The sequence below is a fragment of the Haliotis rufescens genome, unplaced genomic scaffold (assembly GCF_023055435.1).
Source record: "Haliotis rufescens isolate VD_foot unplaced genomic scaffold, xgHalRufe1.0.p SCAF_8, whole genome shotgun sequence".
Lineage (NCBI taxonomy): Eukaryota > Metazoa > Mollusca > Gastropoda > Lepetellida > Haliotidae > Haliotis > Haliotis rufescens.
In genome coordinates this window covers 11223052-11249094 of record NW_025964372.1, presented here as the reverse complement: position 1 = coordinate 11249094, position 26043 = coordinate 11223052, and the positions used below count along the sequence as shown (strand labels likewise).

Genomic DNA, 26043 nt, shown 5'->3' with positions numbered 1-26043 from the left:
TATGTTTAAACTAAAGATAATAATTGAAGTTTGATCAGTTACACTGTGCTGATGCAAAGACTAATATTTACTGTCCCCACACACCATCATTGTGGGAAAAATAACTATTAAATATAACTTAAAATTTTAAAACCTGTAAACAGCTGTAAATAATTAAACAATTACAAATCTATCATCAATACGCCATCATGGTGGTCTTCATATTTTTGGAATAAATTTAGAAATCCTTCGTGTAACTGTTCTAAAATCATGCTAGAATCTATGAATGTATTCCCGAAAGGAAAGCTATCCTAAATGTAATGTGGAACTAACACCGAAAATATGTACGTAGCATTTTATTGCTTATATATACCCTATCATATTCAGCAACGCGGGGATGTTATTTTGAAACACGTTTTGTCAAGCCCATTTTCGCGCACCTGTTGAAGAGGGTGATCTTGCTGATCGACGATATCCATAGACGTATTACGTGGGATACACTTGTTGTAGTGAAACTTATCAGCGTTTACATCGCAGAAATATGAATCATGTCCCATTTATATTCACAACATTGAATGGTGATTCTTAAATATCAACAGAAGTTCAAATAAAAGATACCGAGAAACTTGCATGTGGCATGTTGATTTATCGTCTACCGTTTCCGGGTCACGGGAGCATGCAAAGTCAAACGGATTAACTAATACGCGAATTATATCGTCAAAGTCACATTTTTATTTCATGTTAGTGGCGATTACTGATACTGTGTATCGACTTATGTTTTTGCTGTATGTGATAGGCGAACTATTTCAAAATTTACTGTAATTGTTTTGTTTCGAAAGCTTATCAGCAGACTACCCCTGTCTGTGACATCACATCCGGTGACCTATGCACTTATTGAAATAGTGCTGTCAGAATTCACGATCTTTATTTTCATTTTTCTCTCGTCATATTTATTGGAATATGACGAATAAAACATTCTTCGATTGAGAAGATCGTCAACTTTCGCCAAGTTATATTTTTTAAGGCAATGTAAACTTTGTTGATGTTAAAATAGCAGTAAGATATGCGGAGGTCGAGCGAAGCGCGCCATGTTTGATTTTAGGACGTCTGCTAGCATCATGACACGGGTTGTTTATTTTTGTATATCGTAAATATTCAACCAAAACGCTTGAAATTAGGATTAGTGAATATTTATAAGTCATTAATTGTTTCCTGCAAATTTTATAACATGACACGTCAGATTAACCCGAATATTCGTATTTCTGCAACCGACATGATGACCTCGAAAATTAAGTTATTTTTATGTTTAACGTTTAGATAATAAATTCACTGAAATGGTTCCTAATTTACCATCGCGCTGTTATTTGCTGATAAAAAAACCCCGAATTTTTACTCAATTAAAATTAAGATATCGGAGATATGATTATTGAAAATCAATTTGCACAAATGTTACGATATTAAAAGGTTCCTAGCATGAAATGCAAACCACCTTCAATAACGCAATTCAGGTAAGTTCAAGAAAATTTACAAATTTTGTGTTCGCTTTGGTCTTAACATTGGTATGATTGAAAACATCAGGATATTTTTATATAGTACTGTGTAGTTTTCTATCAGGAATAAATGTGCAAAATATTTCTTCAATTGGCCCTTGTTTAATGAGGCACCGACTGTTTGAAATCACCCACCCTCTTTAGAGCGCCTTATGCTAAAATGAATCCAGCAGGCAGGGGTAAGAAGTGTGAAAATAATTCAGCAGGCTAAAGGTTAAATGGCTCAAGAAACACCAACGTCAACGTTTCAGTATTATTCATATTGGAGCATCACCCGTTGCAACCCTTGAGGGGGTACAAATTATTAAAAGTGACAGCATTTCTCTTACTAAGATATTCTTGACGTATAATATACATTTGATAAGGTTGATGTATACTCTCAAAACATTTAAGCAAGATCAATTAAAGACTATTATATGAACGTAATATACACTATGAGTTTATATCCGGCGCTCGATGAGGCATTTGAAAACATGGATACTGTTGATGGATTTGGATTACATCAAATAAGCGACATAAAACATCGATTAGAAAAGGAGAGGGAGTTTAGACTTGGATTGTATAAAAAGTATCGCAGAGCCGTGAATGCTCTGGACGGAGTTGACACCGCGCTTGTAGCAGCTGGCATGGGACTCAGTGTAGCCGGTGTTGGTTTATTATCAACTATAACCGCCACGCCTATCGTGCTCGGCATGGAAATAGCCGCAGGAGTCTCAGGACTGGCAGGAATAGCGATATAATTCATTTCTCGTAAGTTGCAAAAGAAAGCATTAAAACACACTAACATTCGGATACTCGCCGAAGCAAAGTTGAACAGCATTGAGGATCATATTTCGACAGCAATGGCTGATTGTAAGATATCTGAGGAGTTCCGTTTAGTGTTGTCGGAACTCACCAAATACAACGTAATGAAGCAGGAGATTCGATCAAAATCTCGTAAGACCAGTGGTATTAGCGAAGACGAGAAAAAAAAGTTCATAGAACAGGGGAGGCAACAAGCGTGTCAATTATTCCGTGCCAAAACCAAAGAACTGGTTGGAGATTAAAAATAGATTGCTTACTATCATTAGATCGCATCGCATAAAATCATACATTCATTTAAACGAATGCTTACGTAAGTATATAATAATGGAGAATTACAAACCAACAAAGGAAGAACTCGAAAAAGCTATTGAAACATTTATGCTCAGGGACAAAATTATCAAATGGAGAGAATTACCACAAGGTATATATTATATTTGTGATGTCAAACCAACCAAATACGGTCATCAATTGTTTCTTTCCAATTACCAAGAAGAGTATATAGTCTGGTCTCCTAGTAAAATGAACGAAGAACTTAGTAGAAATGTTGAATATCATTTGTTAAAAATAATGGTATACGTATTAGTAAAAATAATAGAGAATATTTTCATTACAATTTAGTCTAGTCTCATGACTATCGTTGAATCGCATAGTCATTTACGCATAAAAAATGCCATCTGTAGTAGCAGTATAGGTATATAAATCTGTCTCCAGTGGGGTTGCGGCAGAATCATCATTTCCTATAAAAATTTATATCATAGAAGCATTGATTGACTCCAGGTGGTGGTGAGCTAGAGTCAATTTAGCTTAATCTCATGACGATCGTTGAATCGCATCATCATTTTTCCATAAAAAATTCCCCCTGTAGTGGTGGTATAGGTATATAAATCTGGCTCCAGTGGAGTTGCGGCAGAACCCCCATTACCTATACTACTCAATTAGTAGCAAAGATATATTACAAGCAGATCTTTTCTATCATAAATGTTTGCTTCATCTATCACACAAGAGTCTCTGGGAAATCAGTGCCCCAGCAGTAAACACTTCTGGTTGACTAGTGTTGAAAGAGTTAATGGGTTATGATCAAGGTTGACCTGGGCACTCACGTTGAAGAGCCCTTTACGTAGCTGAGCAGGACACACAGCCCCATTCTTCCCAATATTCTCACAAACAGCAGTTCCCAGCTGACTCTCAAGTTTCATTACCCGATCATGGCTTACACTGAGGCCCAACTCATACAGCTGTGTAATCAACTTCTTAACAACTCCGGTTCGGGCGCAATAATATTTATTCAACTAAACTACACAAAATGACAGCATTGTCTAATCACAGTTGGATGCTGATACCAACTAGTTTAACAGTTGGTTGCTGATGCAAGGCAAACGATATCTTGGCAAACTTTGCAGCATGCAATGTCATAGATAAGCATGAGAAACTCCAAACCCAAAATTTTGTAGTTGTAAGGAAAACAAGTTAACATGTTATAGATTATGGATGGTATAGGAAACGTTGCAAAAGATCATATTGTCCCTCGGCTGGCATTTTGAGATTAGCAAACACAGAGTCTGATTGCCAATCACCAAGGACCTTGATAGTCTCAATTGGTACTCCACGCTGAAGCAACCACGTCGCACCCCCTCGGCGGAGGCTATGTGCACTATAATCGGCCACAGAGAATCCTTGTGTGGTTAAGGCATGTTGCAGACGTGAGAGGAAACTGTTCGCTGAAAACGTAGTCAGTTGTCCCTCTGCAGACACAGTGAATATGGAGCTGTGGGGGGCACTGATCCGGCAACCCTAAAAAAACGTACAAGAGCCGTGGTTGGACACAGGGGATGCCCTGGATACAGGGGAAGCATCACATAATGGCATCTGTTGTGGAACTGTATGGTTTTTGAGGATTGCACACACAAAACCGCCCCTTTTTTAGTGAATTTCACATCCGATCGGCACACTGACTTGGCATACTTTGCAGACACAGAGCAGTAACATAGCTGATTCCCAATAGTCCAAAGAAGCATACAAGCAAAGCCGCAAGAAAACGCACATCATCTGGCTTGGTTTGGGAAACTGTCAGTTGAACTTGCAGTAGCATGTTTGGAGTGAAAGGCAATTTGTAGTTTGGGGCCGAACCGTTGGTCCTCTTGATGCCCTTTAACAATGAAGTTAAGAGAAAATTAGCTGTCAAGGGGTTAGTGAACGCAAACATCTGATGCAGTATGCGAATTATGTTAAAGAACTGGGGAATCAAACTATAAGCATGGGTGCGTCCTAAATATGGAGCATAGTGACATATCATCTGAGGTGTCGCTGGTACTGGAACGCATCCTGTAAGAACACAGAAATTCAGGTACGTCCTTCCATGACAACGGTAAGTCAATCTTGTGGTAGGAGCAAAACATTGCTGGAGCCACTTAGTAATTTCTTTGTCCAGGTTGCCTGTGAGATCATCCATTCTCGAACCTGTAATGATATGGAAAGCAAGGTTTTAGGAGACGTGGTAGGGCAACCAGTAACCAGGTGGCGGGTTCCGTGGTACCGTACTCACCATAGCACGAAGGAAACGTGCCACCGCCACCTTGATGGAGTGGCTGCCATGAAAAATTGAAACCTATGGTAATGGAGAGCGCGTGGAAAAAAATTGGTGCTTTTAACCGGCATGTCCCCACCATCTTGTTAATCTTGACTAATCTTCTGGATTTTTTTTGTCTTGGCTATAATTTCATTTTGACCTTGATTTTACCTTTGGTTTTGGGCTATGCTCTTAATATATCTTGGGGTGGGGGTAGCCTGGTGTTTAAAGCGTCTGCTTGTCATGCCAAAGGACCGGGCTTGATTCCCCACATGGGTACAAGTGAAGCGCATTTCTGGTGTCCCTGGCTGTGATGTTGCTGGAATATTGCTAGAGGCAGTGTAAAACCATACTCACTTGTTCGCTCCTAAAATGTATCATTATACATATTTTTCTCTGTAAATATCTCCTCTGAAATTGCCAGACTGACAGAGCTAAACTCTTGCTTTTTTGTTTCTCCTGACAATGCCATCTTATTTTGTTAAAATCATTAGATCTTAGTGTCAATTTTTTGTCCTCAGTATTTCTGCAGAAAATATTTGAGAATCAATGCTGACAGCAATTTTTGTATCTGTCTTTGTTGACATCTGTTGACTACCCAGGTGAGCTACAGTGTCATGGCACTATTTTGCCATGTGATTAACAAACCTTACAAGTTTTATTCATGTCTCATTTGATTTTCACCTGTTTTTCTACAGTCTATATGGTCATCATCGGGTCCATCGCCACTTGAGCGGCTTCTTGAACAACAGAAACAGCAGCGACAGGGTGATCCTCATTAGGACTTTGTGAAGACAACTCTTCTTGTTGCTACTACTACTGAGTTCATAGATGACATTATTCACCAGTTGGAAGTACATCAAAGAAAAAAAGATTACCCTTTCTTCCTGGCAACATTCATGCAAAGAGCCTAGATTTGAATTTTTTTTTCAAGAACAAGGTTTCCAGTAACTTGTCCACTGTCCATTTTATGTTTAGTGTCAACATCACTATCACTATGGGTTAGAGATTTTAAACTTGCAGTACAAAGTTTGGAAATACAACTTGTGACATTTTAGCAAAACAGTCATACTACAGTGTAGGCATGTTTGTTTAGTCACAGGGAATTCTTTCAGGTTTTGTCAGAATTTGACCGCTACCACACTTTGTTCTTGAAATTCCAATGACATCATCTTAAATATATCATTTATGTTCCAATGAAATGTTTTGAGACCTTGATTTGTCATATCCAGGGTAAAGGTCAACTTGGAGGGCATGGCCCGAAAAGTATTACTGTAGGTCAATGAAACTTAGTACTTGCCACTACTTGGCAGACCAGTAAAGATCCGGGGTAGTACAGGTCTTCAGCAACCCATTCATGCCGTAAAAGGCGACTATGCGTGTCGTAAGAGGCAACTAATTGGATCGGGTGGTCAGGCTCGCTGACTTGGTTGATTCATGTCATCGTATCCCAATTGCATGGATTGATGCTCATGATGTCAATCACTGGATTGTCTGGTCTAGACTCGATTATTTTCAGACCGCAGTCATATAGCTGGAATATTGCTGAGTGCAACAAAGAAACGCCACAAAACTTGGCATTCTTAGGGCAGTGCTGTGATCTGCAAAGGCAGTGAATGATCAACATATCAGGTCAAGGTCATAGTGAAGACGATTAACAAAGTGTATTTGCCATACATACTTCAAAATGGAATGAAATTTCGAACAAGTGTAGTTAGCAGTGCAGCAGTTACTTTGATTTGAACATACTGCAAGCTGAAACTATTAGGGACATTACTCAGACATTTTTGTTTAAAATGTAATGCAGTTTTTATATGTGTAGATTGTAGTGTGGTCAACACATGGGTTCGCAATATTTTAAATTTGGACCTTTTTTTTACCTGTGTACTTTGACCAAAGATGTTGCAAAATACATTTCCTTTTAATGTAAACATAATCCACTTAGAAACTACAGGACCACTGAAGCTGAAACTTCCCAATGATGACATCTGAATTTTTTCAAGAGGTTTGAATCTGATTTTCAATATGTCCGCCTTGGCAGCCATGATGATTTTTTTTGTTTCAGTAGTAAGTCCCGGTGACATAACATATATATAAATCAGACTGAAATGAAAGACAAGCTGTAATGAAATTTATCCAAATATATCATTTCAGACAATGTTAGAGTACTCTCAGAAATAATATGCATATATATATCAGAGCAAACAAAATACTACCCTAAACTTATATATCAAATTGTATGAGTATGTATAGTCTGTCTCACAGTCCCAGAACCATACTATTTTCCCTTCCGCCCAGCCCTTTCTGTAATGCAAAAAGCTTTAAATGAAGCAAGTCTAGATGTTCCTCAGGTTCAGAATCTCCCATCTCACTGGGACTCAGTTAAAATAAAGTTATTTGTTTCTGTCAAAATTATACATTTTCAGAGACAAAGCCTTAGTCTAGAGAATGTATTAAACTGATACATATGGCAATGCATAGAAACTACTTGAAAGATGCATGCACAATTTGAATGTTATAAACAAATCATTCAAGATACCAAACTGTTTATCAACTGCATGTCATTTTCAGTTTAATAGTAATAGACATGTAAGTGAAAGGGAAACCGATAAGGCCTTTTTGTACCACAGGATCTGCATAATTTAAGAAATAAGCAGAATGTTTTGACACAGAGATGAATGTTGTCAAATGTGTCCATATGTTTGAGATTAAATTTAGTTCATTTCAACACGTGTATGTTCTTTTTATCATGTTAATGCTAAGTGTATGGACTAGTCTAAAACCTGTTAAAAGGCTGAATTAAGAAGGCTACCGGAAAAGAAACATTTTCTAATAATTGATCATGAGCAAGCCTTTGACCCAGCTGAAGATGTTGGTAAAGATCCTGGATCACAGACTTGCACAAAGTCAGACTGAAGTTGGAAAATAGCCTATTTCCATAATTTTAGTCGGAGTTATTTATTTGAGCATGTAGGCAATAGTTCTGCATTACAGTATGTAGGCCATAGTTATGTATTTCAGCATGTAGGCAATAGTTATGTATTACAGCATGTAGGCAATAGTTATATATTTCTGCAGGTAGGCAATAGTTCTGTATTTCAGCATGTAGGCAATAGTTATGTATTACAGCAGGTAGGCAATAGTTCTGTATTACAGCAAGTAGGCAATAGTTCTGTATTTCAGCATGTAGGCAATAATTCTGTATTACAGCATGTAGGCAATAGTTCTGTATTACAGCAAGTAGGCAATAGTTCTGTATTTCAGCAGGTTGGCAATAGTTCCGTATTTCAGCAGGTTGGCAATAGTTATGTATTACAGCATGTAAGCAATAGTTATGTATTACAGCATGTAGGCAATAGTTATGTATTATAGCATGTAGGCAATAGTTCTGTATTTCAGACGGTAGGCAATAGTTCTGTATTACAGTATGTAAGCAATAGTTCTGTATTACAGCATGTAGGAAATAGTTCTGTATTTCAGCATGTAGGCAATAATTCTGTATTACAGCATGTAGGCAATAGTTCTGTATTACAGCAAGTAGGCAATAGTTCTGTATTTCAGCAGGTTGGCAATAGTTCCGTATTTCAGCAGGTTGGCAATAGTTATGTATTACAGCATGTAAGCAAAAGTTATGTATTACAGCATGTAGGCAATAGTTATGTATTACAGCATGTAGGCAATAGTTCTGTATTACAGCACATAGGCAATAGTTCTGTATTTCAGCAGGTTGGCAATAGTTCTGTATTTCAGACGGTAGGCAATAGTTCTGTATTACAGTATGTAAGCAATAGTTCTGTATTACAGCATGTAGGCAATAGATCTGTATTTCAGCATGTAGGCAATAGTTCTGTATTTCAGCAGGATGGCAATAGTTCTGTATTTCAGCAGGTTGACAATAGTTCTGTATTTCAGCATGTAGGCAATAGTTATGTATTACAGCATTTAAGCAATAGTTATGTATTACAGCATGTGGGCAATAGTTCTGTATTACAGCACGTAGGCAATAGTTCTGTATTTCAGCGGGTTGGCAATAGTTCTGTATTTCAGCAGGTTGGCAATAGTTCTGTATTACAGCATGTAGGCAAAAGTTATGTATTTCAGCATGTAGGCAATAGTTCTGTATTTCAGCATGTAGGCAATAGTTCTGTATTTCAGCAGGTTGGCAATTGTTCTGTATTTCAGCAGGTTGGCAATAGTTCTGTATTACAGCATGTAGGCAATAGTTATGTATTACAGCATGTAAGCAATAGTTATGTATTACAGCATGTAGGCAATAGTTTTGTATTTCAGCACGTAGGCAATAGTTCCGTATTTCAGCAGGTTGCCAATAGTTCTGTATTACAGCATGTAAGCAATAGTTCTGTATTTCAGCATGTAGGCAATAGTTCTGTATTTCAGCAGGTTGGCAATAGTTCTGTATTTCAGCAGGTTGGCAATAGTTCTGTATTACAGCATGTAGGCAATAGTTATGTATTACAGCATATAAGCAATAGTTATGTATTACAGCATGTAGGCAATAGTTCTGTATTTCAGCACGTAGGCAATAGTTCTGTATTTCAGCAGGTTGACAATAGTTCTGTATTACAGCATGTAAGCAATACTGTATTACAGCATGTAGGCAATAGTTATGTATTACAGCATGTAGGTAATAGTTCTGTATTACAGCATGTAGGCAATAGTTATGTATTACAGCATGTAGGCAATAGTTATGTATTACAGCATGTAGGCAATAGTTCTGTATTACAGCATGTAGGCAATAGTTATGTATTACAGCATGTAGGCAATAGTTCTGTATTTCAGCAGGTAGGCAATAGTTCTGTATTACAGCATGTATGCAATAGTTATGTATTTCAGCATGTAGGCAATAGTTCTGTATTTCAACAGGAAGGCCATAGTTGTTTATTTCAGCATGAAGGCAATAGTTCTGCATTACAGTATGTAGGCCATAGTTCTGTATTTCAGCAGGTAGGCAATAGTTCTGTATTTCAGCAGGTAGGCCATAGTTATTTATTTCAACAGGTAGGCAATAGTTCTGTATTTCAGCAGGTAGGCAATAGTTCTGTATTTCAGCAGGTAGGCAATAGTTCTGTATTTCAGTATGTAGGCCATAGCTATGTATTTCAGAATGTAGGCAATAGTTCTGTCTGAGCTCATAGTCCATTGTTATGTAGTTGAGGATGTAGGCCATAGTTTTGTAGTTGAGCTTGTCAGAAGTAAAAAACAAGCATGTTTGAAAGCCATGTGAGCTAATGTTGTGGCCTGTTTGTCCTTCATCAGTCGTAAGCATCTTCACCTCAGAAACAAGTGGACCACTGAAACTCAAACCTCGCATGCTGCCATGATAGCCATATTGAAAAACCTCTTTATGGCCATTTCTCAGTCATTGTTTAAAAAGCTATGAAATTTAGTTAGTAGTGGTGCTCAACATATTGTAATAGGTGGGCCTTGCCTGAGGTAGCCCAGTGACAGCAGAGTTCACTGGCTCTGCAGAGTGTCTAGATCGAATTCCACTGCTGTCCATGGCCCTTTGTGTTGTGTTTTATATGATGGTAAATTTGTGGTTTAACCATGAGTCAGCTACTTGGGGAAACTCCTGGTTCATGCATTAGGCAGGTGAATAAGGAAAAAAGGCTTGCTGAAAATGTAATGAATTTTTAATGTAACAAAAGTAAAATATTTAACAGAATATAAAATTAAGAAATACAACAATCACACGGAAGAAAGCTGTATAGTATTTACTACCTATATATTTCTACCTACCCTAAGCCTACTTATTCCTAACCTCACTTCTCCCCCAAGGAAACCCCTACACAAACTATATGAATAAATCTACCTACATATTTAGAATTCTACTTACATCCTGGGGCGGTCAGGTAGCCTCGTGGTTAAAGTGTTCGCTCGTCACGCCGAGGACCCAGGTTCGATTCCAGACATGGGTACAATGTGTGAAGCCGTGATATTGCTGGAATATTGCTAAAAGCGGCGTAAAACCATTCTCACTCACTCACTCACTCACTCACTCTGTCACTCACTACTTACATCCTAATTTCTCCCCCACCCAGCTACACAAAAACCTATTCTACAACTAACTATAGAGGCATCTTGTTAAACAAGAGTCTGTATCAAAATATCCGCGACCTTGAGAGGATTTACACGTTGGGAATCCCGAGCTCATAAGACACTGAATGCTGCAATACCAGGTCCTTATATACCACTAGGCCTTGACCGGATCAGCAGAAACTCCTGTCATACAGAGGGGGGCACGGGAGGCCCAGTCGTCTAAGGCACCGCGATTCGCTGTGCAGAGTTTCGTCCCCTGGACACGCCAGGAACCTATGATTGTGGGTTCGAATCCCAGTTCACCCCGATTATGTTTCTAGGTTTGTCAGCACCATACACGTGCTCGTGGGTTTTATCGAAGTGGTAAATGTCTAAGACCTGCATCACTTCAGGCTTTCCTCCCACATTAAGCTGACACGCCGTGATATAACTGGAATAATGTTAAAAGCGGTGTTAAACCTAACTCACTCACTCATGCCTGTCATACAGCCATATCCTTTGGGCAGCCATGCTGTTCGCGTCCAATTAGGTTATTCCTACCATATTGTGCTTGGCGTATCATAGCTCGTGGCGGAACATACAACTAGCGTCTCGAGCACTAAAGTAGGAAAACACACACACACACACACACACACACACACACACACACACACACTCACCCCAAACAACCTGTCATCGATCCCAATTGCGTGGATCGATGCTCATGCTGTCAATCCCTGCATTGTCTGGTCCAGACTCGATTATTTACAGCTATTCATATAGCTGGAATATTGCTGAGTGCAGCGTTAAACAACAAACCAACCAACCAACCCAAACAACCGAAAGGAAAAGATTTACAGCCAAAACATGATTAATAAGAGAGATAATTGACTATAAGATACATACAACTTCCAGACATACTTATATCAAATTTATAACATGTTTCTTCTCGGTTCTAAAAATAGCCACCCGATGTCCCTTTTCCTATGTTATTACGCTAAATTATTTTATCTCCTACATTCCTCCCCCTTAAGATCAAAATTACCCCAAAATTTTGTCCCCCCCAAACTACCTAGTAACTTTCTTCGTACAAAACCAAATGTTCACACTCATACAAATTTATTATATCAAATTTAAATAAAGAAACAAACACAACTGAATTAATTTCCCGGAAGAATTTCACAATAAAATGTCACAAATTGTCTCTCTTTTTTTGCAGTCTAAACTGAAGTTTGCCAATGCTTCTATTTCTTCCCTTTGTTGTTCTTCCCGAGAAAGTCTTCGGCTGATGGAATGATGGCGGACAGTAGCATCTTTCAGCTGCTGACGATGACGGGAAAGCGGCATCGTTGACGAAGAAGCTACCATCAGGGTCCCGGATTCTACGGTCGGGCGGTTCGGCTGAACATGTGTTCCTGGTGGCAGGTAGTGCCGGTTGGGCCGGTACATGATAACAACCTGGGCTGGTGGAACATGTGAACAAACATGTTTCCCGGCATTCGGTGGCCTGATGAAGTGCTTCCCACAGGCAGAGCACTGGTACAAGGTGGAGGTAGCCCCATGCATGCAATCCAATGATCCAGATAACTACCATACCGGTGATACCACCTCTCAGAACATAGGGGTATAGAGCATCTCATTCCCTCTGGCGACCAAGAGGGACAATCAAGATCTTGTATATCCTTTCGATCAGCATGAATCTCCATGTTAAAACTGTAAACAAAACACAGAATTATATTCTTGTGTACAATAAAACAAAACAATCTACAGGGAAGGCAAAAAAAAATAAATATGTTGTACCATACTACTAAATAGAACTTACCCGGGGTATGAGGAAACAGCTTATTCTCCTCATTTGGATGGTGTGTCCAACGGAATAAAACTAGTCTAAACTACATACAATTCCTACGGGGAATATTTTTCCCTTTGTCCAACAACACACCCCAATCTAGTTTTAAATCTGACATCCCCCTTGAAGTTGACATATCCATGTCTTCCAAATCGGTCCTCTCATTGACAATTTCCTCTGACATCAAAACTGAAGTATCAATACTCAAATCAGGATTTCCCTCAGGAACCAACCAATTTTGTGGGACTGGTTCACCTTCAAAAGGTTTGAGATGGTCTACAAGTACACTTATCACAGGACTATTTCTGCTAGCTGTATCTGATAAGTGACACCAGACAACTGCTCCATCACAAGATATGGACCATCCCACCCAAGCCCTAGTTTCTGGTTGGCTTTTGGGTGATAAGACCTGTTCTTAAAATCCCGATCATAATACTTCTGAGTTGCAGCCACAACACCAAACTGATCTGAGGCAAATTGAAAAATCTCCTGAATCATCTCTTTCAACCACGAAATAAGCAACTAGACATTGTTCAACTACGCCAGGTGGATGATCCATCATGACATCTATTGGTAACCTGATTTCATGCCCCAGCATCATGAAATTTGGAGAACAATGAGTGCTCTTATGCTCACTAGCTCTGTATGCCATGAGAATGTAAGGAAGGTGATCATCTCAATCAAGAGGCTTTTGGTGAACATAAATCGGTAACATTTGTCCTAAGGTACAATTAAATCGTTCCACCGGGCCTTCAGACTGAGGACGATATGGAGTTGTTCTGGTCTTATCAATACCCAACAATTCGCACATTTCCTTAAACAAATGGGATTCCAACTCCCTTCCCTGATCTGTTTGGAGCTGCTGTGGACAGCCAAACCAGCAAAATACCTCGGAGACCAATTTGTCTGCCACGGTTAGGGCAGTGTGGTCTGGTATAGCAAAAGCCTCTTTCCACTTCGTGAAATAATCGCCAACTATCATGATGTACTCATTGCCATGGCGACTGACTGGTAGGGGACCTACAATGTCAAGTGCAAGGCATTCCAAAAGGGAACGAATCTTAAATTGTTTAAGTGAAGCTTTGCCTCTTCCAGGACATGGTTTGCTACGGGCACAGAACGTACATGTCTTACACCAACGTTTGATGTACTTAGACATCCCTGGCCAATAAAACCTAGCCTGGATTGCTTTTGATGTTTTGTCTATACCAAAATGACCAGCTGTCCGATTCACATGCAACTGCTCAAAAACATTATTGTGAACTATTGCTGGAGCAACCATCTGCAATTTTGTCCCAAAGAAATCTGATTCAACTTCCCTGTACAGGAGACCATTTTTCACAACCAGACAAGTCCAATGACCCCACAAACTTTTTGCCTCAGATGACAAATCTATTATAGCTAATCGGGATGGTTGATCAGAACCTTCAGACAGCGATTTCAACATTGGACCAATCCCCAAATCAGCTTGCTGTCCTTTCAACAACTCATCTCGGGTCCAAACAGGCAACCAGTTACAGACATTGCTAGTACTAGCACCATGATGCTTTGGTGAGATTTGCTCACTCTGTACCTCAGGAAACTGACCACTATCATCTGTGAGAGAAGTGACACTATCACTAAGAGCAACCGAACCAGAAGGTTGAAGAACAACTGGAGATAAAATCTGATCTAGACCATCTTTGTCTGATACTTCTACAATACTTGATATCCTATCCAGCCGTGATGAGGACTGTTCACAGTGTTCTTTACACAGACCTTGAGAGCTACTATCTGTACATTCCTCAAATCCACATTTCCTTAAAGGTCTATGGGACAGCATCTGCATTCTGATGTTTTTGTACCAGCCCTGTACCATATGTCAAAGTTGTTGGTTTCGATGACGCTTAACCATCGTACTAGGATACCTTTAGCATCTTTAAAATTCTTCAACCAAATCAATGGGGCATGATCTGTGCGAAGAATCAACTTTCTACCATAGAGGAAATGCCTGAAATACTTGAGAACCACAGCTGACAATTCCCGCTTGGTTGTACAATAGTTTCGCTTGGCTGGGACTAGACCAAAAGACCCTGATCCTGTGGGAATACCAATACAGGAGCACTTAAGAGACATTGCTTCAGTTTTTGGAAAGCACCTTCACAATCATCATTCCAAACAAAAGGGAGACCTTTTCGTGTAAGTCAAAGGAAATACTATCTAGGAAAAATTGGGAATTATTTTTGGTTATTGTACCCCACAAGACCAAGGAAACTGCGGACCTCAGAACGGGTTTCTGGCTGGGGCCATAATTCTACACAATTTGTCTTCTCAGGACTACATCTTATACCTTCTGATGAAACCACATGGCTGAAAAATGCTACCTCAATCTGGAAAAGTGTGCACTTCTTTGGTTTTAGCTTCAACTTTGCCTGTTGAAATTGTAAGAAAATCATCCTAAGATTCCCCAGTGCACTGGTGAAATCTGGGCCAAACACAATGACATCATCCAAATAACAAAGGCCCTTTTTCCACATTATATTAGTGAGTGAGTTGGGTTTAACGCTGCTTTTACCAGTATTCCAGTTATATCGCGGCGTGTCGGCTTAATGTGGGAGGAAAGCCTGAAGTGATGCAGGTCTCAGACGTTTACCACTTCGGTGAAACCCACGAGCAGGGGTATAGTGCTGACAAACCTAGAAACATAATTGGGGCAAATCGGGATTCGACCCCACAATAATACTTTTCTGGCATGCCCAAGGAACGCAACTCTGCACAGTGAATCGAGGCGCCTTAGACGACTGGGCCACCCGTGCCTCCTTTTCCACCTTAACGTTCCTAGCACACAATCTATCAACCGTTTGAACATTGCTGGTGCATACACATAAGACTGCCTTCACTACTCATGTGGGTCTATATCATTTCAATGTCATATCCTTTGGTCTAACCAATGTATCCTTTGGATCCATACACACCTTCCAATATCGACTTGCAATGTTAATTGCCTTTTTGGCCCTTTCCACTGTTAGCAATTGTTAGTCCTTTTCTGACTCAACACACCACTGACAGTTCATGTCAAATCCCCACCATCCCTAACGACATGTTATCAATCTCCCACTTCTTTAAAGTTTGTCTTCAAATGTGATAAGGCTGGAGTGACAACCTTTGCTGGCTGTGTCAAAATTCCATTTGTTAATATATAAGCCTTCCCTCAGACTTTCTCAGTAAAAGTAAAAGAAACATTTCTTAAAACCAGTCTCTGTACAGTATATCCCAAGAACAGTTTGTTCACATCATATCACCTCAAATATTTTTGATTTGTATAAAATAGTTTTATGTAAAAGAAGGATGCAGACTGTTCCAACAAACATTTTTTTTCCTTCTTCTTTAAGATCTTCATAAAAACAGGTTAAAAGATGATGCAGTTTATATAAATATCTTCACAGAGTTCCTTCTTCAAGGACCCGTAGTAACTTCATAGGTGACGCGCCAACTGGTTATCTCCTATCTGTCCACATTCCACTAACTCCTTGATCCCACTTATTTCCATTCTCAGTCTTTTTTCTTTAACAGGTTTAGTGGATTTTAGATCATCATACAGTGATTTAGAGTCAGTGATACAGGTCAATGTCATTCTGTTGTGTTTCTCACCACTCAGTTCTCCAAACAACATTGATAGGTACACTCCTGTATCAATACCATCTGTCATCGCCAAAGTTTCACCAGCCAGTGTGCTTCGCACCACCCGACGAATCTTCTTCGAGTTCCAACATAAAGGTGTCACCTTTCCTGTACTGCCTGTGAGGAAAATCATGTGTCCACCCTGTGTGCCTCCATCTGGCAGGTTTCCTAACGAAGCATCACTGAAAACTACAAGTGAAAGTTCCTTTCGTACATTCTGAAATTTCAAGTTGACATGTTCTGACTTAATCTTCCTAATAATCTTGTTTGCAGTCAAAAGATGTTCAACTTTGGCATCCTTCACACATGCTGCTAGTCGGCAAGCATCAAATATAACATCAGGACGACTCTGTTTAGCTATCCACAGTATTTGTCCTATCTTGGATCTGAGTTCATGCTTCTCAATATTGTTCAGGGGTAAAGATTTCTGAGCAGATCTAGATTTATCAATCTGGACAAAGTTGAGGCTTTCTGCATAGTTCTGTTGATGTAAGAAAATGTGTCCGTCCTGGCAAGATAAGTCCATTCCCAAGTATTGAAAAACTGTTTTCTTTTTTTCCAACCTTGAAGTATGATCTCACAGATTCCATTACATTTGATCTGAATTCTGCAGATCCAACCCAAATAAAGTCGTCAACATGACATGCCAATATTCCAACAGTTTCTTGATCTTGTCCTTCCCAGGAAAATACTGCTGGGTCAACTCTCGATACTTTAGCTCCTAGTTCAACATGACTGACTTGACTTTCTGATACCAATGAAGTGATGCATCACTTAGTCCATAGACACACTTCTGAAGATGCCAGAGTTTTCCAGGTACTTTTGCTTCTTTTGGAGGTCTAATGTATACGTCTCTCTTCATCTCTTCACCTTGAAGAAACGCAGTTTTAATATCCATTAAATTAGGTTTCCATTTGTTCTGACAAAATACTGCCAAGATATGTTTCAGCGATTCTTTAGCACATGTTGGGGAATCTTTTTGAATGTCTGTATTCTCACCTTCTTCAAATCCTCGGGCAACTAACCTTGCCTTAGGTATTATTTTCTCTGGTGTTTCTTTAAGTGTACAGTGAGTGAGTGAGTTGGGCTTAACGCCGCTTTTAACAGTATTCCAGTTATATCACGGCATGTCAGCTTAATGCAGGTCTCGGACGTTTACCACTTCGGTGAAACCCACGAGCACAGATATGGTGCTGACAAACCTAGAAACATAATTTGGGTGAACCGGGATTCGAACCCACAATCATAGGTTTCTGGCATGCCCAAGGGCCGCAACTCTGCACAGCGAATCACGGCGCCTTAGATGACTGGGCCACCCGTGCCCCCTTTAAGTGTAATGACCCACCTGGTTGACACACATCTTTGTCCATCATCGACAACTTCTTTGTAAACTCCATTTTCCTTCCAATTATCAAGTTCAGTTAGCTTGGGTTTAGTCCATGAAACATCTTCTGTAATCATGATGTTTTCCTCCATGATTTCAAAGGGGATTATCCATAAATCTTCTACCCTGGACAAATCAACTGACTGACTTATACCTTGCATTTCAGAATTCTTGAATTCTAAGTTGTACCAGCTCCTGTTTTTGCCTGTTGCTTTTCCTGCTCTGCTAAGATCGTGCGCACAGACTGGATCTCCAGTGTCTTGATGTGCATATGAAATTGTCTGCCCAGACTTTATTTGTAATAATCTTTCCTGTAGATTGTTCACAGGTAAAGTAAGTTCATCCAAAACTTCTCTTATCTGTGGTTCCAATGTTCCTTTTGTTTGTATCTCTATGTCACTGTCTTCCTCGACATTATTATGTCTTTGCACAGTTTCCCCTTGTTCTACTTGCCTCTCATTATGTTCATTGTTATTTTCAAGAATTTCTCTTTCTACACAACGCCTCATTCTACTTCTGTGAACCCTCACCACAATTCCTCCATTTCACACTAAAACCACAGTACCATCTTGTCCTATCACAATTCCTGGACCCTTCCATTTAGGATCATCTGACCTCTTGAAGTAGACCTTGTCACCGATCTCAAAATTTTCAGGAACAGGACAAATCTGCTTTCTGACGGCTCTTCTCAATCTTTCAGAACTTTCAGCATCGATGAAAGCCTGTCTTGATGCAAACATTGTATTAATATGTTTTCCCACAGTTGCACTTGTTGTGGTGCCCTGAAGCGAAGGTGCCTTGTCAGTCAGAACTGATGGTAGATTTGGGTTTCGTCCAAAAACCAACTGGTATGCGCTGTATCCAGAAATGTTACTGAGGCTGTTTTTGGCAATTAATGCCCAACTTAGTGCCGTTTCCCAGTCACAGTTCTTCTCAGACTTCACCTTTCTCATGATATTTGTCAAAGACTGATTGTGGAGTTCAAGTAATCCATTGCTCCATGAACTCTCAGCTGTTGTGGTCTTTACTTCAATGTTAAAATTCTCACACGTCTCTCACTTCAGCATTGTTGAATTCTCCTCCATTGTCACTTAAGAGTTTTTGTGGTGCTCCATGAATACCAATCCAATACTGAAAAAAGTTCTGAACGAACACTGATGATTGCTTACTTCTAATAATAGCTCAAGCACTAAATCTGGTAAATTCATCAATAATGTGCAAATACCACAGGCTCTTTCCAAGTTCGTGTAAGTCAACAGCCACTGTCTCATTAAAATCTGTAGCCTTAGGAAATCCAACTGCTGGCTTAGTTGGTTGTTTCCTATACCTTTCACATGTTTCACATTTCTCAACTATTTATGTAAGTGTCTTCAAGATGTCGAGATCTTTATTCCCTGCATTTTGAATAAGTCTCTGTAATCATTCCGCTGTGGCGTGTCCAAACTGCTTGTGAAGCTTCTCCAGTGCTTTCTTTCGATCCTTTTCACCAAGTTTTTTTTTATGAAGAGTGCTTCTGAATCTAACTGTTCAACTGTACACTGATCCAGGCCACGATCTGAAGTTTGTTCAGTAGGAAAATCTCTTTGTCCAACTAGATCAATGCAATAATGTCCAGTTGATGTCAGTTCTAAGTTCACTGGTTTATGAAACATGATAGCTGTGTCATTTGGTAAATCAAGAATTAATCCAGCTTTCTTCAGTGAGGGTTTTCCAAGCAAAAGAGGAATGTCCGATTATACAACTTTTGTGTTGATAGGGCACCGAGTGTCACCAATTACTTCTGGTATCATAACATTGGATGATGAGAAAACTTTCACTCCGTCTCCAAATCTAAAGCTCTTATTGCTAGGTTTTGAAATAATTTCACCCCTTTCCTGAGTACTGAGTGTCTCTCTGTATTGGTCCAACCATTGCTGTCCACATACTGTACTTGAACAGGCAGTGTCTAATACTGCACATCCCAATGCTTCTGTTAGTAGAATTTTGTTCTCCGTACTTTGCTCCTTTGTAAACAGTGTCAAGTTACATTGCTCTGTCTGTTCTTCTGTTTCTATCATTTTCACTTCCTCATTGTTTCTTGGTTTCTCTTGATGTGGGCAGTCCTCAGCCCAATGGAAAGTTGACTCACAAATTACACATCGGCTGCGCTTTCCAAACCTGTTTATTTGATTAGTTCCCCTTTCAGGCGTATCATTTCTATTACCACTGTAAGCTGAACTGTATCTGTCACGTTGATCATTCCTGTACCTTGGACCTGAGTATCTCTGTCCTTGTTGACGTCCTCTATAACTGCTCTGGCTATTTCTAGTGCAATATGCTGATTCCTGTTTCACATATATGGCACCATCATATAATCCTGACTTTTAACATTACCAAATATTTTCTTCAAAGCTGATTTCATAGATTCAAAGTTTCTATCTTTAGCTGCTGTCAAAACTAACTGTCTTCCTTTCTGAGTCAATCCTGATGAATCAAGCAACTTGAATGAGAGTACTGAATCTGGCAAAACCATCTGATATTTCTTACACTGGGTATATTGACATTCATATTCAATGATAAATTCTGACATTGTCATTTCTTCAGCCTTTGTGAAACTTCAAAATCCCTGTATGCTGTGTATGCTAAATCAACCGTGTCCCTCTTATAAAGTTCGTCAAGTGCTTGGACAAGAATCTTTCACATCAATTGCCATTGCTTTTGCCCTAGCTTGTCCCGTAAGTGATCCCAGTGAGACTGCGAGTGCCTGTTTTTCCTGTACAACCTCACTCATGTGACACCATATTTCAAGTTCGTTTTTCCACGTCTCTTATTCCATTTCATTTGTCAAAGTCGGGGGATATATATATTCTTGTAACCATGTGCCATATTGCTAGTCCCGTTTTCCCGCAACCGCGCTCTGCTACCAATATTAATTGCCTTTTTGGCCCTTTCGACTGTTAGCAATTGTTAGTCCTTCTCTCACTCAACACACCACTGACAGTTCATGTCAAATCCCCGCCATCCTTAACCACGCTTTTTCCCCTGCTATTTTTCCCATCTGCCCCTGAGCTTCCGCTCACGCATGCGCACATGTAGTCAAGTTAAGAGGTGACTTCCAGTACACTCGAATGTAAATATACCACACAATGCGGTTAGGACTGACATGGTATCAGCAAGATCCAGAGTAATTAAACATTTGGATCCACCTTATGTTTCCAACGCTTCATCAATATGCGGCAGAGGGTACGCGTCTTTTGTACTGACAGAATTTAGCTTCCTAAAATCTATACAAAATCTGCAAGATCCATCTTTCTTGGTAGCTAAATAGACGGGAGCTGACCATGGACTATCACTATCCTCTATAATACCTTGCACTAGCATCTTATCATCCTCTTCCTCAACTACCTGCTTCCTAGCTAAAGGTATCCTTCGAGCTGGCAACTTAATGGGGGTAACCCCATTTGAATTGATTTTGTGTGTAACCAGTTCTGTTTGACCAAAAGCTCCATCATCACCTACAAATATGTCCTGATATTTATACACCAACTGAGCTGAATCCTGCTTTTGGTCTACTGAAAGTTCATGGGAACAGCTATCCACCAATGCATTCAAATGAGGTGGTAAATTTTTGTGTTTTAGATTTGACTTCATTTTCTCTTCACAATTGATCACTTTCTCAACGGCACTAACTGTACCTAGTACTGAGGAACTACTCAAGGTAATACCTTTGTTGCTGAGATTCAAGACCAATACAACAACCCTTTCTTTGTTAGGCTGAACTAAACTTGCCACAACAAGCCCTTTACCACGTAAATGATCATTTGGCTCAATCATTCAACTCCCTTGAGAAAAGTGACCATCTAGCCTGCATTTAATAAACTTTTCAGACCCTTCTGGAACATTCACTGTGTCTGCAATCCTAATTCGTGATATATTGTACGTCTTCCATCTTTGCAACGTGAGTGTACCTTCGGATGTCTTGAAGACCTTACATCTGATCTTAATTTCACCGTCATATTTCTCTATGAAATCCATGCCAACTATACTACCCAAATGACAAAGGTCTGCAACAACAAACCCTTGTACAAATCGTGTATTACCAACTTCAAATTCAACTGTTGCACAACCATGAACATCTACTAAGCTACCGTTGGCAGTAAAGAAATCCTTATGAACCTTTTCAAGAGGTACATCTTGAAGTCCTAATCTCAGAAAATCTTTGTACGATAACGGTGAAACAGGTGATCCAGTATCCAACAACAGGTTGCAAGTCCCCATGTTCAATTGGACATCAAAATACAAACAACACTTATCACTGATATCAGGATGCAAGGTGACTTGTTCATGAGAAACAGAACTAGACATACTCGCAGAAGACTGTGAAGATGTCTTCAGATGTGTACTTTCAGGGAGTGGCCTAACATCACTAGTGGCTGAAATCTCGGGTCTCAATGCCAGCCTGCCTTAGTTTCTGGAACTAAACTTAGCTCCAGAGGCATTCGGAAGACCTAATTTAGCATGATATGGACACTCATCCCTCGAATGGCTTGAATCCTGACATATGAAACAACTAAAGGCTCATGGCTTCTGGCCCGTCCTAGTAAACTTTTCTAGACTTGTGTCTATCAACTTGGCAACTGTTTCAAAAGTTAAACTATTACTTTGAGAGGACTCGCCAACACAACTGCTCTATCAGCAGCATAAGGCTTTCTACTTTTGTTTCCATCTACAGCTTCAAACTCTATGCAATAGCTTCCAAAGTTTTCGGGTGTGCAAACGAGATGTGGTTTTTTTATATTGAAGCTGGACAACCGTGACAAAAACTGGTCAATAACATGTACCTCCAACGATTCTTAGGTTGTTTCTGGGTAGGCCAGAAGAGCTAATCTCCTCAACAGAAAACCAAAGTCGGAAACAAACTGCATCTTTTCCTTGTTTTCTGTTCCTAAATTCTGACCTATATGCAACACTCTTTTCCTTAGGATTGAACCTCTGAGTTAACACATTTTTAACAGCACTCAACTTTTGAGCAGTTCCTCGCAAATACATGACTAACTGTTGGGCTTTCTCACTGTCAGACCATTCATTCCAAATAGCTACTTGTTTTAAAATGAACTACAAAATCTTGCCATTCACAAGACTTTCCATCTAAATTATCGGGTCTAACCTCCCTCTGTGGTGGCTTGCAAGAACTCCGTTGAACAACAGGGTCACCAAAATAAACATACATATCACCTCCTAACCTTGGGTCAACTAGTGAGTTATTGTTTGTATTCCTTGTACGTACTGGAGGAGAGGAAACAGGCCTGAGGCTTAACTGTGTCAAACTACCATGACCTGGAACACGGAAATGAACAGAACGGCTTTCCGGTCTACTACTGTCACATCCCAAATCCTGAATAACTAGACACTGGAGGATGAGGCAACAAAACTGGTACAGTTCCAGTATCCCCGAATCTACTACCAGTTGATGAGTCATGACACAACCTGATCTATATCCAACACTATTGCAACTCTGAGGGACATAAGGAGTAAATGTCATGTATTCATTGTGATCCATATCGTCTATAACGGACAAATCAATAAGATCAGTCTGAGTAAATTCATTCCTGGATAGCCGGGGGTCCAATAACTCATTTCTGTCACCAGAAACCATGAGTGATACGGATAAATATTCCAAACTTCCTAAACAAAATAAACCACAAAATTATTCCATAATCAAAGCATGCTCTGAAAGGATATCCCTGTACTGTACAGCTAAACTACCAAATTTTGATCCTTTAAATGTAACTACACAAATTTAGAAAACCTATCTGATTCCTAAATTCACACCATAATAACCTAAACCTGGTTTCGGCACCAGATCTGTAAGAAGTGGGCCTTGGCTGATGCGGCCCAGTGACAGCAGTATTCTCTGGCTCTGCAGAGTGTCTAGATCGAATCCCACTGCTGTCCATAGCCCTTTGTGTTGTGTTTTATATGATGGTAAATGTGTGGTTTAACCGTGGGTCAGCTAGCTGCAGACACTCCTGTGAGACTCTGTAGTATGGTTCATGCATTAGGTGGGTGAAAAAGGACAAAAAGGCTTGTTGAAAATATATTCTACCATGACATTGATGAATGCTTGATCCTGATTGGTTAAAAAGAGGTTTCCTTTTTGCTATGGAACCCCTTCAAATATATTAGGCCTTTTTACAAAAAACGTGTGTATGAATACAAAGATAGACTACATATCGATTCATAAAAAAATGGCTGCCGATCGATCAACTCCATATGATTGTAAAACGTATCTATATTTCCTCTAATACCACCCAGGTCTCTAATACACGCCGAGTCAAGGGCTCTCACGAAATTAATGGACGGCATAGCGTCAAATAGAGGAAAAACGGTAGTTTGATATCGGATGTTTTAGGCGTTCTTGGCCGCAAACTTGACTGCGTTGATGATGACATTAAAAGATTTAAGGAAGGCATATCTTTTGCATACAAATGAAATGTTTATGAAACTGTTAGGGAAATGTTCTATGGTGACCAGAATCGGAACAATTTAAGCTATTTCCTCATTGCAACAACCGACAATGAAAGTAAAATATAACATCATAAAAATTGTTCATAAAAACTTTATTCATGACAACATGTTGTTTACAAACCTTTTTGTGATCGATATTCGTTGCCATCTCCATCAACCACCATCGTAAAGATTTGGCAGAAGAGGATTTGAAAGTTTATCACTAGAAAAGACTCCTCAATTCAAAAAGCCATGAAAACAATGTCCTGACACCATTGAAGTCAAACCTCTTTATGGTGAATCGTTTGACAGCTGTGGCGGACTGATGATTGATTACGTTCCTTGGTAATTTCATCTTCAGTCTGTCACGGACAATGCCCTCACATGAGTTCAGTGTCTTGTGCACTGAGACAACAACCTTGATATTGACAAATTCTTTTAATTTGAGCAGACTGACAGATTGCATATTCTATAAGGAGGGAGCCAGAACGAAGCTTTGAGACATTTGTAACCTCTCCACAAATACCAATGATATCCTTGGAGATTGCAAATGGATTTGATTTGATTGGTTCTTTGTCTAAAGCTTTGATTACCAAGAAACGTAGCCAATAGTCAGTCTCTATATGTCGTCTTTTTTAACCAGGGGGTTTGGAATCCATGTCAAAAGGTAAATGATTCAGCACCCCTTTTCCCCACCCACCATGGTATCCATTGACAGTCTCATGCTGCAGCAGATCTCCAAGCTGCAAAGACCGAGAATAAAGGGGTTGTAGGCTCACTGACTTGGTTGATGCATGTCATCGATCCCAATTGCGTGGATCGAAGCTCATGATATCAAACACTGGATTGTCTGGTCCAGACACTATTATGTACATACTGCCGTAATAACGCTGGAATATTGCTGAGTGCTGCTTTAAACAACAAACAAACCAACCAAAATAATCCGGCAAATTTGACGCGAAAAGCTATAACTATCTACCATGATTAAGGGTCAGGCTGGTTCGGCCCATGACAATTAATTGGAGATGTACGGAATTCGGAGGTCAGCATCACCAGATTGGCACATGAGCCACCGCCTTCTGGGCATAGGGCTCTAAGCAACTTTATAAATTGATTTATATATACACATGGAAATTAATCAAGCAACACCTTAGTCATACACCTAGAATTCTGTGAATTAAGAAAACAACATTTTACGAATTGATCATTGTGACATATTGTATCTTGCTGAATGCATTTTGTGGAGACATGTAATGCACGTCCATCGCGCAATGCACGGACAATGTCAAACCGACAACATTGTTGAAATCAAGTTTGGAATCATGACATGTCCCTCTTACTACTTTCAATTAGTATTGTGTATTCAGTACCCTAATTGTCATGGCACTTCGTAAATTATCAGAGGATACAAGGTGGCAAACTATTGGCATGAGAAAGGCAAAATGGCCCTCAGACAAATTGGACGTCAACTTTGGCGCAATCCTTCCATCACTTCAAGACTCTTGATCAAACACATGGCTACCAGTAATGTGAAAGATTGTCAAAGACCTTGCAGACCACGTAAGACAACAAAAGAGAAGACAGAGCATTGTTGAGACTTGTTAGGCGCCGTCCATGGGACTAAAGCAAATCTTGAAAGCAACAGTGGTTACCAGGGAGAGCCCTTTCCTTCAGACCGCCTCATTGGTCTAGTGGTAGAGCGTCCGCCCGGAGAGCGGAAGGTCCG

At 39.8% G+C, this 26043-nt stretch overlaps 1 protein-coding gene across 3 annotated transcripts in view; it reads left to right on the top strand.

Annotated features, from left to right (window-relative positions):
- The window catches only part of LOC124113764 (nonsense-mediated mRNA decay factor SMG7-like), a 282423-nt gene extending 274796 nt beyond the window's left edge, over positions 1–7627 (top strand). For all 3 annotated transcript variants that reach the window (XM_046474276.2, XM_046474277.2, XM_046474275.2), the window contains exon 24: positions 5598–7627. In XM_046474276.2, the coding sequence (XP_046330232.2) occupies positions 5598–5681 (84 nt within the window). In that variant the 3' untranslated portion in view covers positions 5682–7627. The remainder of the gene's footprint in view (positions 1–5597) is intronic.
- Positions 7628–26043: the final 18416 nt, after the last annotated feature.